This window comes from Megascapheus bottae, chromosome 19 (genome assembly GCF_031878675.1).
Source record: "Megascapheus bottae isolate mThoBot1 chromosome 19, mThoBot2.hap1, whole genome shotgun sequence".
In the NCBI taxonomy this organism is placed as follows: domain Eukaryota; kingdom Metazoa; phylum Chordata; class Mammalia; order Rodentia; family Geomyidae; genus Megascapheus; species Megascapheus bottae.
In genome coordinates, this window is record NC_143527.1 from 17,800,746 (window position 1) to 17,816,984 (window position 16,239).

A 16,239-nucleotide genomic window follows, 5' to 3' on the forward strand; every position below is an offset into this window, starting at 1 on the left:
AATTAAAAAAATGTGAGTTTGTCTACTTCAGTTAGCATGGCTGCTTCTAGGGATTAAACTCATATCTAGGCTATAGCTTTATCCTTTGCCTATATTTTCTATACTGTTTGCCTCATTGTCATGTACACACTTTCTAAATGGAGTTAATGATGTTACCAGCAGCTCTGGCTACAAGTCTGTCTTACTGCTTACAATCTAATAGGAAGAAATTAAAGACTTATAAGTCAGGCACTGGTGTCTTGTACCTGTAATGCTAACTATGCAGGAGGCTTGATATCTGAAGATCATGGTTTGAAGCCAGCCTAGGCAGGAAAGCCTATGAAAATTAACCACCAATAAAGTTAGCCACCAAAAAACTAAACAGCAGGAAAAAAAAAATCCCAAAAGTAGAACTGTGTCTCAAGTGATAGAGTGTTAGCCTTGAGCAAAAAAGCTCAGAGACAGCACCCAGGCCTTAGAACAAACTGGCACACATACACTCATACACACATATACAATATGTGTGTATGTATATGTATATATGCATATGTGTATGTGTACACATTTAAATGTGTATAATATATATGTATATATACATACATACATACATACATACATATATATCTATTCATAAGGAATTTCATGAAAGGCTCCAATGGTCTCTTTTGGGGCTGTATGTCTACTCTTTGACCAACATATGGAATGATAAGCCATGAGAGCTATAGGATAGTTGAAGGAGCTGGTGGGGAGGAGCTCTTTAAAGAAAGGGATTCTGACAGATAATATATATTTCAACACCATCGTGTTTTACCTTCTTTTTTTTTGTGCCAGTCCTGGGGCTTGAACTCAGGGCTTTCTCAATGCTAGAGCCCTACCACTTGAGCCACAGCACCACTTACGGCTTTTTCTATCGATCCCAGGTCTTCGTGCATGCTAGGGAAGCACTCTACCACTAGTCCAAACTCCTGGCCTGTACCTTCTTTAGTAAAGAGATTTCAACTTAGCTACCCTTTTATTTCCTTTTTGTGTTAGCCAGTCAACCAGAGATATAGCAGATACTTTGCTTAAGCCTCACCAGCTCTCTGTCCTTGGATCAGACCTTGAACTTACATACACGTTGCAGTATGAACTCATGTAATTTTGGTATTTTACTAACTTAAACTTTACTGTAAAGACACAGAAAATGAGATCTACATTTAGAGTGATATGAAGCCTCTGACTTGATATTTAGTATTGGAAGAAGTTACATAGGAATTTTATATCTTCTTTTAGAGTTCTTTATTTTCTGTATTTGGCTTTTACATTAAAAAGTATAGGCCAGCCCAACTGGTAATTTAAAGCCTTTAATCTTATCTACATTGGAGGCAGAGATGAGGTGATTGCAGTTGAGGGCCAGTTTGTGCTTAAGAGTTCATGACACTATCTCAACCAATGATTGAGCACAGTAATATGTGACTGATATCCCAGTAACCAAGGAAGGGTCACAGGAATGTTGCAATCCAGGACAACCTGGGCAAAAATGAGGTCCTATGAGAGAGAGAGAGAGAGAGAGAGAGAGAGAGAGAGAGAGAGAGAGAGAGAGAGAGAGAGAGAGAGAGAGAGAGAGAGAGAGAGAGAGGAGGAGAGGAGAGAGAGAGAGAGAGAGAGAGAGAGAGAGAAAGAAGAGAGAAAGAAAGAAAGAAAGAAAGAAAGAAAGAAAGAAAGAAAGAAAGAGAGAAAGAGAGAGAGAACTACCATAGTGGCTTAAGCAGTTGATTTTGTATCAATATGGCACATGAAACCTGAATGAAAGCTCCTTGTCAGTAAGTGATTGGTGGGACAGGGAGTGAAAAAGCAATAGAGAGGGTTATTTGAGCACTAGGCACTATGTGCACATCTGAACAGAGAAACATTTTGAATGCAATTGATATATAGTATAAAAAAGAGGAAATAAAACAGGCTTGAACTGGGCAGTAGAGGAAGGGTAGGGGCCTAATGAAGAGGGTGAATACATGTATATGTATTCACGAACTATATACACCATGAAACCTTCTTTGTACAACAAATGTATGCTAGTGAAAAAAGAAAGAAAAGAGCAATGACTTAGAAAATGTGACATGATTCTAAACTACTAGAATTTAGTATCATATGCACTGTACTTCATAGTTTAGAGGACATTTCAGCTACAACTTGTAATAGAATAAAGCATCCAGAGTTCTTACAATAGATGTGCCCCCAAAATGTGTCTATTTTGGGGTTGGTAGAGTGCTCACATACCGTGCATGAAGTCCTGGGTTCAATTCCTGGGTACCACATACACAGAAAAAGCCAGAAATGGCCCTGTGACTCAAGTAGTGCTGTAGCGTTGAGCAAAAAGTGTCCAAGGACAGTGCCCAGGCCCTGAGTTCAAGTCCCAGAACTGGCAAAAAAAAAAAGTGCCTATTTTTATGGCACTTTAATATACTAGCATGTGGGATTTGTATATGTGTGTAATTTATTTGTTATAATAATTGTTTGATTTAGATTTCAAATTTCTTGCTTTATTTTTTAATTTTCAGTGAATAGCGTATGAAGTATTGTGGTTTTTATACAAGAAATGCTATGTAGCTAATTTGCCCATATTTAACTAATAGATATTTTTAGTAACCTATTGACCTAACTAGTAAAGAATGAATAAATTGAGAGATTTAAAGTGAGGATTTGAAATAAATTGGTCAATTTGTAAACAGACAATATAAAATAAAATAGACCAAATAGAATATATAGATCATATGAAATGAAATGTTTGTAAGTATATCATATAAAATGAAATGGTTTGTTAAAGAGTACATCTCAGAATCCGTGTTGAGAAAATTCACTTTGGACAGCATTTTTGTTTTACTTTTTATCATGCAAATGTGATACTAAGTGCATAAATTTAAACATCGTTTAATTTCTGAATTACTGGGCTCTTATCCTCCTTTTTTTTCGTATTTTATTGTCTAGATTACAGTTACATTCATCAGGTAGTGGGTATATTACTTCTTGAACATTAATACCCCTTCTCATGTTTTTTTTTCCCCCACTTTCACTCCCTCCACCCCTTCCCAATCATCTTGTTTTTTTCCCCTTCCCTCTCCTATTTCAAATAAACAAATGTATATACAGTATACCTGTCCCCCCCTCTTTTTTTTTTTGTTTGGGGGAAGATGATGTAATTTCTTGAAAACTTCAAACCATGACCCTAAATGATTTAGGTCTCTGCAAATCCAGTCTTTAGGTTAGGTAGAACTTCCAAACCTTCCCAGAGTTAATGATGACTTTTTCTCCTGGTGTCTTAGCTAAGTGAATAGAAAGTATCTATAAAATATTACTATGAAATTAAAGTAAAAGATATAAAACAAAAGTAAAGTTTTTAAAACATTTGTTTATATAATAAAGTATTACATTAGTATATTATAATTTTATTTCCCAGGTTTTACCAATTCTTGAGATTCTGTATCATGTTGAAGAAAGAAATTCACACCATGTGTATATGGCTCTTATAATACTATTGATCCTTACAGAAGATGATGGCTTTAATAGGTCCATTCATGAAGTGGTAAGTTACCATTACTTTGATTAGAGAATAGATATGTCCCTTTACAGATTAACTTTGGTCTTAGCATGTCTTCTATCTTTTACTTATAGATGTTTACGTAATGACCTGGAGTAGAAATGGTATCTTTCTTCAGGTTTCTGAAATAGTGTTGTTATATTTTTCATGAAAAATGGTAGCCATTGTTCAAATCTCTTACACCTTACTTGTGACAGGAAACTGACAGGCAGATTTGTTCCTTGCGTAGAAGATGGGATAAAGGGCTAGAAGTGTGACTTAGTGGTAGAGTGCTTGCTTGCCATGCACGAAGCCCCAGATCTGATTCCTTGGTACTGCATACACAGAAAAAGCCAGAAATGTTGTGCTGTGGCTCAAGTGGTAGAGCACTAGCCTTGAGAAACCCCAAGAACAGTACCCTAGGCCCTGAAATCAAGCCCCAGGAGTGCTCAAAAAAAAAAAAAAGAAAAAAGAAAAAGAAAAGAGGATGAGGAATAGGAACAAAATAAGCTTGAAACTTTTTTTTTTTTTTTCAGTCATAGGGCTTGAGCTCTGGGCCTGAGTGCTGTCCCTCTTCAGCTCAAAACTAGAGCTCTACCATTTGAGCCACAGCTCTGCTTCCTGTTTTCTGGTGGTTAATCGGCAAGAAGTGTCACATGGACTTTTCATGTCGGGGCTGTCTTTAAACTGTGATCCTCAGATCTCAGCCTCCTGAGTAGCTAAGACTACAAGTGTGAACCACTGGCACCCAGCTGACACATTCATTTTTGCATTTTTTAAATAGTATAAGTTAACTTCAAAATATTTTGGTACTTTGAAGAGTTCCATAACCAAATTGATTTTTTCCCCTTTGACATTATTATCCTTTTCAAATACATAGTTTTAAAACCTAGGTTATTTAACATATTAGCTAATTAGAATAGAGGTTTGATTAAGTTCAACATACCTCTTACAGGTTATTGAATTTCTTCACTTTTTTTGTGGTGGTTCTGGGGCTTGAACTCAAGATTTAGTGCTTGCTTGGCAAGTACTTTGCCACTTGAGCCATACCTCCAACCATGGATTTCTTCACTTTTGAAAATGACTTTTTGTAATCCATTTATAATTAAAAACTAAAATCCAGACTAATTGGTTTTATAAGGTTCTGGGAACTCCATTGGCAGTTGTGAATACTAAGAAATCTGCTTTGCCCAGATGATGGGTGTCTTCTTAGTGGAGAGAACAAGAACAATTTAAAGGTCTCTTGTTTCTTCATTCATATGCAGACAAGAATATGGCACTTTAACTCTTCTTGAGTTAACTCTTAATTCTTAACTCTTCTTCTTCTTGAAGAAGAATATATAGTAACCATAATATAAAAGACTATTAGGAAGTTCTAGTTAGTGTTGGTTATATTTTGCCTTCTTTATGGTAGTCCAGCTGCTGTTCTACTCAGTTTTTATGTGTATGCATCTTTCCCTTCCCAGTACCCATGTTATAAATCTACCAGAGAAATATATCAACTTAATTTTAGAAAAAATTCCTGCTACTGAGGCCTAGAGGTATACTCCAAGACTGTCTTCTCTGAACAGCCATAGCAAAACACTGCACATCACTCCTTGAAGATCTTAAGAACTCATTACACTCCTGGTTTCTCTTTCCTAAATACTCATATACTGTCAGGAAAGTTCTATTTTCCTTTAAAAGAGGCACCTGCTTTTTCTCATTTTTGCTTTCAATTTGCTAAATTCTACTTGTTTTGTGTGTCACTTTATTTTTTAGGGGAATGGGGAATGTGTACTGGGCTTTAAACTCAGGGTCTAGCAAAGATATGCATTCTACCATTTGAGCCACAACCCTGTCTGTTTTCTGTAGTTATTTTGGAGATGGAGTCTTGAATTTCTTCCCAGGCTAGCCTGGTCTATGATCTTTCTATTAGGCTCTCTGCATAGTAGGGATGACAGGCTTATACACCCTTCCTGGCCCCACTCTCCAACCTTAGGGTCTTGAAAATGTTTTACCCACCCTCCAACCTTGATCCTTCTGATTTCAGCCTTCTGAATAGCTAGGATGTTTTTTTGTTTTTATACTGTATTCATTCCTTTCAGGTACATATCTTTTTGTTTTGTTTTGTCTAGTAGTGGTATTATTAGTAGATATCTTCTGGCTTTGCAGACCTGTCTTTTTTCTCTTCTATTAGTGGATTTATTTACTGGAACTGAAAATCTTATAGTTCTCTTTTTACTGTTTAATTTCTCTTCAGAAACAGAGTTTTGACTTCTCAAAAATTGTAGACATAATTCATTTTTCCTTAAAGTAATCATTTTTACTTTAACTTTTCTTCCCCATTTTAGATATTAAAAAACATTACATGGTATTCTGAACGAGTTTTAACTGAGATTTCACTGGGTAGTCTCCTGATTTTGGTGGTAATAAGAACCATTCAGTACAACATGACACGGACAAGAGTGAGTATTAAGGAACTATGTTTCTATGTTTTTGAATATACTATAGCTAAAACTACAGTATAAATTATCTTAACTTTATTTATTTATTTATTTGTTGCCAGTCCTGGGGCTTGAACTCATGGTTAGGGCACTATCCTTGAGTTGAATCTCAACCTCTTGAGTAGCTACCATTACAGTACTTGATGTTGTCTAATCTCCACTTTTAGAGTGCCAAATGTTCTTGAAACAATGCAAAAATACTGCATATAGTTACTGTACTACCTGATTGGAATATATTTTGTTTCTTAATATTTAATTGTGACCCAATTGGAAATACTTTATGTGAAATAGAGAACAGTGTAGTGCATTAAGCTAAAACTATTCTTTGCTAGACTGATATCACTTGATTTACCTTTTAAAAGCAGCTACAACAAAGTATAAGAAGATGTGAGCATAAGAAAATATGAATTGGAAGTGGCACTGTGGCTCAAGTGGTAGAGCAGTAGTTTTGAGTTGAAGAGCTCAGGGACAGCATCCAGGCCCAGAGATCAAGCACCACAACTGACAGAAAAGTAGAAGAAAGCAAATACTTCGAAGAGTTAAAAATTAAGTCACTTGGATTCTGTTCATCGGAGCAATTAAGTTCACATTTGCTTCTAGTTAACCTTATTTAAAATACAAACAAGATTGGCCGGGAGTTTGGCCTAGTGGTAGAGTGCTTGCCTAGCATGCAGGAAGACCCGGGTTCCTCGGTACCACATACATAGAAAAAAGCCAGGAGTGTTGCTGAGGCTCAAGTGATAGAGCTCTAACCTTGAGAAAGGCCAAGGACAGTGCTCAGGCCCTGAGCTCAAGCCTCATGACTAGCAAAAAAAAAAAAAAAAAAAATACAAACAAGACTTGATGTATGTTTTAAACTTACTGTTTTTTAACAGGACAAGTACCTTCACACAAATTGCTTGGCAGCCTTAGCAAATATGTCAGCACAGTTTCGTTCCCTCCATCAGTATGCTGCTCAGAGGATCATCAGGTAAATATAAGCTTTAAAACAATTACTACATTTTGCCTTTGAGTTGGTCTGTTGAGGAACATGCCTTGGTATAGTCCCTTTTAAAATGTCATATACAAGAAATGCCACATTTCCCTAATTAATTTTTATGCTCTTGTTTGGCTGAAAATATTGTGTTCCATTTGTTTTCTAACCCACTTTCTTAAAAATCAAAATTAAATATATATGTTTACTTTTTCCTCTCTCCTCTGTTCTCTGTTTTCTTTTCTCTGTCCTTTCTTTCTTCCTTCCTTTTTTTTTTTAATCAGTAGTAGGACTTAAACTCAGGTTCTCACACTTATGCAACTTGCTTGCTCACAGCTAGTGCTTTACCACTTGAGTCACACATTCAGCCTGGCTTTTTGATGGTTACTTGGAGATGGACTTTCACAACTTTCTACATAGGCTGGCTTTGAACCTTGATCCTCCAGATCTTAGTCTCTTGAGTAGTGAGCATTACAGGTGTAAGCCACTAGCGTCTGACAGATATGTTTATTTTTAAATTTTTTATAAGCTAGGTTTTGCAAATCTAATTTTAAGTGTTATGTGTTAGCTTTTTAGAGGAACAGATGTCTAGGTTAGAAATGTAAAATAAATCTTACCATATTTTGTAGTGTTTTAGAAAACAGCACACTACACTTTTAAGGACTTATTTGTGTTCTAGAGCTTTGTTTTCCCACTACTAAAAAAAAGATTTTGAATATGCTAGACAAATGCTCTTCCATTGAAATACAACTTAGCTTCAATAATGCTTAACACAGCAATTTACCATTTTATTTCCTGTTGCCACCATAGCAAATTATCACAAATAAGTGGTTTAAAACAATATCAGTTTGTTTTCCTAAAATTATTTTCATTAGTAACTTCAGTAGAGCTGAATTAAATTTATTTCCTGGCCTTTTGTTCTTAGAGGCTGCCTTATTCCTTGATTCACAATCAGTAGTAAGTCATCGGGTTCCTCCTCCCTCATCCGTTTTGACCTATCCTGTGATTCCCTTTTATTTAAGGACCTCACCCTACCTAAGTAATCCAGTGTATCTTCCCATTTCAAGGTCTTTAACAGAATCACACCTGCATACTCCCTTTTGTCATAGAAAGTAATATATTCGCAAGTTTGGCATATTCAGATATAAAAATATTTGCGTGAGATTGGTGTTACTCTGCTTGTGTAGCTCTTATCACCAGAAATGATGGGTCACTTTCACACAGTTTTTCTAAGACGGTCTTTAAAGGTAGGCAAATTAATTAACCAATCAGGATTATAATTTTCAGAGACCTTTTTTAGTAAGTATAGGCATTTTTGTTTTCTAATGGAATATAATGCTTAATATTATCTCAGTAGCTCTCAAGTAGAACATTTCTTATGTAACTCAGTGAAGTCATTGTTTTCTTTAAGTCTTGCTTTTAGGGCAATTCAGTTTGGACCATTAGTTTTTGGTTCCAGTCATTAGCGCTGCTTCCAGCTTTATGTATGTTTCAGTGTCTGATCTAACATTCTGCCCATTTGTCAGTTTATTGACCTGGGCTTGTTTTTAATGATTATTCAAAATTAACCCCTCTCTTTATTTGTGTTTAAAATTTAGTACAAGGTATTTTTGTATTCACTCACTAATTTATGTCTACTTTTTATATATTCTATTGGGTGGGGTGCAGAGTGGTACTTGTATTTAAGAGAGTCCAGTTGGCTGACTTTGGGCTAAGTGCACTTCATGATTTAAAGTAAGCATAATAAATAGTCTTCCCATACTCCAGAGTTTTCCAAGTATTCTGAAGAACTTAGATTCTAAGAGTTAGCCTTTGTTACTATGCTTTATTCACATGACAGTATTTAATTATTTTTGTGATGCTTTGTGGTCCTTTTCTATGTAGTTTTATAATGGTTCTGTGAAGATTTCATTATGAAAATATTTTCCCCAAGTGGTGTGGCTTGATCATCATGAATATGCCAGATAAACTGACTCAGAATCTAACTTCTGATAAAATTTATCAAGTAAGATTAAAACAAAAATTTTCTAGATGTAGTAGGTGAAAAAATGGAGATAAAACACTGTTGTACTGCCCATTTCTCTTTTTTGGTGTCAAAAACAGAAAACAAAGCCAATTATACTAAAGAAATAAGAAACACTGTTTGCTTGAGAATATCTTCCCCTCCTCGTGCCCCCCCACCCCAGCCCGTCTTCAGTTCAAGGCTACTGCCGTACCCCTTCAGCCATAGTACCACTCCCAGTTTTCTAGTGGTTAATTAGAGATAAGAGTCTCACAGACTTTAGTATCTAGGCTGGCTTTGAACTATGATCCTCATATCACCTCCTAAGTAGCTAGGATTACAGGCATGACCTACCTGCACCAGTCCCTCAAAATCTTTTGTCTTGCTGGACTTGTGGTTGTATCTGACTCTCCCCTTTTATTTTAAATTCATATGCTCATTTCTTTCTCCATGGCTTCTGGTTTGGTTTACTGATGTTATCTTCATCCAAACTGCCTTTAGCCTGCCTAGTCTTTTCATCTCCCTGTCATTCCCTCCCTTTGCCTTATTGAATCTGCTTAAAAAGTACATCATAGCATACTGCTTACTTTGATTAAAACTATTAAATGTCTTTGCATTGCAGCCCTCTCAGAGTAGTGGCTCTGCACTAACAGTGATTTTGTCCTTGAGGGAATATTTGACAATGTAAGAATGTCTGAAGTTGTCTGCTTGCTTAGGTTGTTATACCTGGGGAGGAAGTTGCTATTGACATCTAGTGGCTAGACACCAGAGTTACTGAAAGTATTAAAATGCACATTAACTGTTCTTACACCAAAGAATTATCTAGCAAAAAGTATAGCAAGTATCAGAGCTAGAAACACTGCCTCAGAATGACATGGTCTAGGCCATGGGTTTTTCTGTTAAGATTACAATTGCTACTTGACACATACTTGCTGCTGAAATCATTATAGTGCCTTGCCCTTTTATTATTTATTTATTTATGCCAGTCTTGGGCTTGAGCTCAGGGCCTGAGTACTATCCTTGGGCTTTCTCAGGGGTAGAGCTCTACCACTTGAGCCACAGCACCAGATCCAGCTTTTTCTATGTATGTGGTACCAAGGAATTGAACCCGGGTCTTCATGCATACTAAGTGAGCACTCTACCAGTAGGCCAAACTCCCAGCCTAATGTCTTGCCCCTTAAAAGCCACACTCATGGGCCGGAAGCATGGCCTAGTGGTAGTGCTTGCCTAGTATGGACGAAGCCCTGGGTTCAATTCCTTGATACCACATACACAGAAGAAGCCAGAGGTGTTGCTGTGTCTCAAGTGGTAGGGCACTAGCCTTGAGAAAGCTCAAGGACAGTGCCTAGGCCCTGAGTTCAAGCTCCAAGATTGGCCCCCCCAAAAAAAGAAAAAGGAAAAAAAAGATCTAAAAAAACCACACTCCTGCACCTAGTAAAGGTAGTCAGAAGATATGGATGACACAGAGAACATCACGATTTCCATGATTATTTCCTTTTTCTGTAGGTCTCTCCTTTTCAATCAGCTTCTTACTCCTCTATTTGTTTTACCTTGAGCCTGTAATGACTCCTTCAGGTTGTCAACTTTGTGTCAGTTAAGCTTACTTCCTGTTCCCATATTCAAATAATAATGAAATAGTAGCCCATGGGACACTCACTGTAAGTTCTTTTTTATTGTAATGTATAATGGAGTTACAGTTATATTCGCCAGATAGTAGGTGCATTACTTCTCACACATTGATACCCCTTCTCATGTTTTTGTCCCCATTTCTCTCCCCGAACCCCTCCCAATCATCTTATCCCCCCCCCTTGTTCTTAATGTACTATGTTATTTCTCTTCTCTTTGGTTGCCCTTTGGTTGACCCAGGGCTAGTTACTACAACAGGAATTAGTATGAAAGCTGGGAACAGAAAAGATTACGGGCTAGAAAATCTGATGAAAGTTACCTTGCTCTCTCAGAAGCAACTATAGGGAAAAGAAATCCAGAGTCTTGCCCTGTTCAGTGTAGGTACTGGTGTGGCCTAAATTCATGGGTCCTGTTGAACAAGCAGAGGAATAATTATTGAAGATAAAAGACACTAGCTGAAGGCACAGAATTGACTTCTAATAAATTCTTAGTTATTAATTCTTGGAGTATATTCTGGCACGTACCATGCTGTTCTTATAAACTGATTGGTATCTAGCCATATTCTGAAAATAATCTACCACTCCTTAATGCTACTGAAGTTTATATGTCTGTAAGATTCTTTAGGGAATTTAAGATATTGTGGCAAGATTTTTGAGAACGGTTAATATAAAACTTAGACTAAGTTTTTAATTAAAATTACTTTATGTGTAGTCTATTCATTTTTTGGTATGATCTAATGGTGTTATTTAAGAATTTAAAGTGTTTGGCACCAGTGGCTCATGCCTATAATTCTAGCTACTCAGGAAGCTGAGATCTGAGGATTGCAATTCAAAGCCAGCCTACACAGGAAACTGTTGAGACTTTCCAGGTAACCATCAGAAAACCAGAGTGTCATTATGGCTCAAAGTGGTGGAACACTAGCCTTGAGCAAAACGAACTCAAGTACAGCACCCAGTCACTGAGTCCATAATTGAAAAAAAAAAGTCATTAAACATTATTTCCAAGTTAATCTTTTGTAACTGAAGAGCCACCAGTAATGAACACATAGTCTTCAGGTTTTTGCCAACTTGCTATGCAGCTTCTGTCTGTCTAGTCCCTCTGGCATTTCTGTTAACTACATTTTCTTGTTCTACATATATACTAGTATATATGTTAGTTACTAGGATTTTTTTGGAGATTTTAAAAAGACAGGTTGATTATTCAACTCTAGGCTGTTAACTCCTCCTATATTGTATGCAAATTTAGATGTTTCAGGCCCATGGAATTTTAAAAAGGGAGATAATTGGTTTTTAAAAATAATTGGTTTTTAAAAATAATTCTTCACTGAGCACTGATGGCTCATGCCTGTAATCCTAGCTGGTGCTGCAGCTCAAGTGGTAAAGTGCTAATCTTGAATAAAAGGAACCTAGGGACAGTAGTATCTGGGCCCAAAGTTCAGGACCCAGGACTAGCATTAAAACACACACACACAAACTATTATTCCTGGGATAAATATTAATGTCATTTATTTTTCATGACATTTTTACATGGGGAACAGTGCTTCTAAAATAATTATAAGATGATCTGAAGCTACTACTTCTACAAAATTTATTTGTAGTATTTCATTGGAATTGTTTGGATTATGATAGCTGTCAATTAATTTATACATTGTAAGAAACACATCATTTTACTTACTAGGAATTTACTATATGCATACATATAACTTGTGTTCTTACAGATATTCACCTTTAGTCTTATCCTATACTGTTCTATACAAAATAAAAGAGAAATTGTTTTCCAGAAAACACACACACACACACACACCTCAAAAACATCCTATTCATAATGATAAGGGACATAATTCTTCTAATAATACCTTTCAGTTTTATTTTTAGTACTAGGGCTGGAACTCAGGGCCTGGGCACTGTCCCTGAGCTTCAGCTCAAAGCTGCCGCCCTACCCCTTGAGCTACAGTGCCACTTCCAGTTTTCTGATGGTTAATTAGAGATTAGACTCTCACAGACTTTAGTGCCTGGGCTGGCTTTGAGCCATTGATCCTCAGATCTCAGCCTCCTGAGTAGCTGGGATTATAGGCATGAGCACCTGACAGAAATTTGTGGTTTTGTTGTTGTTTTTTTTTTGCCAGTCCTGGGCTTGGGCTCAGGGCTTGAGCACTGTCCTTGGACTTTCTCAAGGCTAGCACTCTACCACTTGAGCCTCAGCACCACTTCTGGCTTTTTGCTATGTATGTGGGGTACCGAGGAATCAAACCTGGATCTTCGTGCATGCTAGGCAAGCACTCTACCACTAGGCCAAACTCCTGGCCCCGAAATTTGTGTTTTTTAACATGAAATGTTGACATCCTTCTTTTGTCAAATCCTTGTTATTAAATTTTATTTCATTCAAAAAATACTTTGCTTCTACATTGTGCCTACCACTGCTATAATCCTTTTAGAGATCTCATGTTTAAAATACCATTGTTGTATCTCAATATTAGGTGTTAGCATGATTTTATTTTTTAAGTGCAATTGAGTTTTATCCTCATATTATTTGATACCATTGTAGTCAGAAAATATGAAATGAATTATCTGATACTAAGAGTAATAGTAAATATTTGGGTGCCATTTCAAAATCTTTTGAAGTTATCTAACTTCTATCTCTAAAATGAGTTATAGAGCTTCATGTGAGAGTAGGAATGACTTATAAAGTATTTTGAATATTATTGAATTATAACATTTTAATGATATTTTGTATCTAGAAATAAAAAACTAATTAACACCCTTACAAAACAGTTTCTTGGTCTCTGTTAATATTCCTAGATTTTATTTCCTTCCCAAAGAATCATCAGATTACCTATTTCTTTCCCAAAGTATTTTTAAAAGAAGAAAATTAAAATTTCATTGGATATAGTTTTATAATAATAACAGATTTATTTTAAACTGATAGATTTGACCCATGGCTTTTAAACATACATGAATTCAGTTTTGAAGAGAGAATGAACTTGATCTTGCCTAATGCCTAGGCAATAAGCAGGTTCCAGTTTCTCCTTTTCTGAGGTCTTTGCTGCTCCTCCTTTGATCTGGGCAGTGCATAAGCCAGGAAAGGAAGGAGGAATGTTTGCCTTAGAATTCTGGCTTCCTGTACTTCCTGTGGTCAGTAGTGCTTTGAAGGCAACTTAATGTTTCTGGGAAATCTGGCATGGTGTGCTTTTTCAATTTAGTCGTTTCTCAATAGTTACATTAAGGACATTTAGACTGTTTCAGTTGAAATTTGTAAGCTTTTAATTAAAATTTTCTAATTATTCAAACATTTGCTAATACTATACAAAAGAATATCTTGGTATGCTGGAAGTTTGGCCTAGTGATAGAGTGCTTGCCTAGCATGCATGAAGAAGACCCAGGTTCAATTCCTCTGTCCCACATGCATAGAAAAAGCTGGAAGTGCCTGGCGCAGTGGCTCACGCCTGCAATCCTAAAAACTCAGGAGGCTGAGATCTGAGGATCACAGTTCAAAGCCAGTCTGGGCACTAAAGTCCATGAGACTCTATCTCCAATTTATCACTAGAAAACAGGAAGTGGGGCTATGGATCAAGGGGTAGGGCAGTAGCCTTGAGCTGATGAGCTCAGGGACAGTGCCCAGGCCCAGAGTTCAAGCAAGCCCCATAACACCCCACCCCCCCAAAAAAAAGAAAGAAAAAGAAAAAGGCAGAAGTGGTGCTGTGCCTCAAGCCTCAAGTGGTAGAGCTCTAGCCTTGAGAAAGCCCGAGGATAGTGTTCAGGCTCGGAGTTTAAGCCCTGGGACTGGTGATGAAGGAAGGAGGAGGAAGAAGAAGAAAAAAGAAGAAGGAGAAGGAGAAGAGGAGGAGGAGGAGGAGGAGAAGGAGGAGGAAAGGCAGGGAGGTCGGGAAGGAGGAAGGCAGTATCCACCATGAAGAAGATCATATCAATGCAGTATTGCTCCAAGTATGGTCTGTAGGCCACAAAGGGTCCATGATAGGATGTCATTTGCCATTTTCTGTAAACTGCCAATTATACCAATAGGTGTAGAAGCACAGGGTGAAATTGTTCAGACCTTAATATATCGAATGATTCCCAACTAAGCCAGTGCTTGCTGTATTTTCCATAGCCATACATTGGATATGGAAGAACAAAACTTCGTTTTTAAATACCATTGCTGCAATAAGGGTATTTAAAAGTACCCTTATGAAATTTGAAAAAAAATTACTCATACTAGATGTTGATTTTTGCCTCTGTATGTTTCTAATCTTTTGTATGATAGAAGTAGAAGTTCTTATTAAGCACTTCTGCATATAGTGATTGTCTTCAGGAAAGTCTGTATGATCAACTACTTGTTGGATGGAATACTATTTTTATATGAATCAGTGACAGACTATGGTTATTCAGACTTGGCAGACATTTTCTTAAAAACAAAGTGAACTTGTCACTTCAAATGAAACAAGCACCAGTGTTGGCTGCCAGTAGTAAAAATTAAGGAGTTTTCAGTGTTAAAATTAAAATTTTCAATGGTAAAATTAAAATTTTAATGAATTTTGCACTATGAATTTGCTTCCAAAAATTTAGAAGACTTGTAATATCAGTGATGTTCATGTATGTGGATTTTTAAAGAAATTTTTATAATGAAATGTACCAATACTTAGAAGATTTGCTCTATGAACTCAATGAACCAACATTTTTTAAAGACTGTGGTTATTTTTCATTAACTATATTATTTATGTCAGCATGAAGTATCCATGATTGTATTTAAGAGAAAGAATAAATATTTTGGATTATTCTCAGTTTTAAAGCCTACTGGTATAAAAGACATACAAAGCAGGTGACTAGGGTCTCAATGATTTTTTTAAGAATATGAAGGCTTCTGCAGTGGAGCTTCAGAAGCACTGCCCTAATGCCTTTTCAGAGAACTAAGTGAGCAGAGTGCATGGAAGTATGTATCACTAAGTTACTATATATACCTTTAAACATCTACTGTTTTTGAATTAGTTATGTCCTTACTTCCTCCCATCAATATAATCAATAGTTCTTCATGTATTATTCATGTTTCCATTTAATAAATAATTATTGAGAATATAGTTACTGGGTTGGGAGAGAAAGAGGATATGCAGAATATATATATATATATACATACATACACACACGCACACACACACACACACACATATACACACCATGTTTATTCTCTAGAGGAACTCATGATATCAAAGAGTCAAAAAATGACAATGTTACTGTAATAAAGTATCTTTTAAGTTTATTGCTCATTTTGCTTGGTTGTGGCTATAAATTTGTTCTGGTTGCCTGTTGCTGTGCAACAATCCACTTCAAAATGTAGTACTTCAAAATATAGTACCCCAAAACAACAATATGTAATTATCTCTCTTGGTGCCATGGGTATATTGCTTAGCAGAGTGATACTTTAAAATCATCGTATATGTTTGCAGTCAGAGAGCAGCTGGGTTGTGTTAGGTCCAACTGGAAGCAATGACTTCTTCCCTTGGCTCGCTCTCTCTCCCCCTGCACTCTGGAAATCCCTGCCTAGCACCTGTAACCCTGGCAACTGGCATGCCTGGAGGCAGTGGGAGGTCCCCACCGAGGTATTTCCCCGTCCTCTGAGATCACATCCACTT

The 16,239-nt window shown here is 36.7% G+C and overlaps 1 protein-coding gene across 3 annotated transcripts in view; it reads left to right on the forward strand.

Moving 5' to 3' along the window:
• Positions 1 to 16,239, forward strand: part of Dym (dymeclin) — a 253,030-nt gene that overhangs the window by 97,572 nt on the left and 139,219 nt on the right. For all 3 annotated transcript variants that reach the window (XM_090353126.1, XM_090353124.1, XM_090353125.1), the window contains exons 11-13: positions 3,413 to 3,538; positions 5,866 to 5,979; positions 6,894 to 6,988. In XM_090353126.1, coding sequence (XP_090209252.1) covers positions 3,413 to 3,538; positions 5,866 to 5,979; positions 6,894 to 6,988 — 335 coding nt within the window. The remainder of the gene's footprint in view (positions 1 to 3,412; positions 3,539 to 5,865; positions 5,980 to 6,893; positions 6,989 to 16,239) is intronic.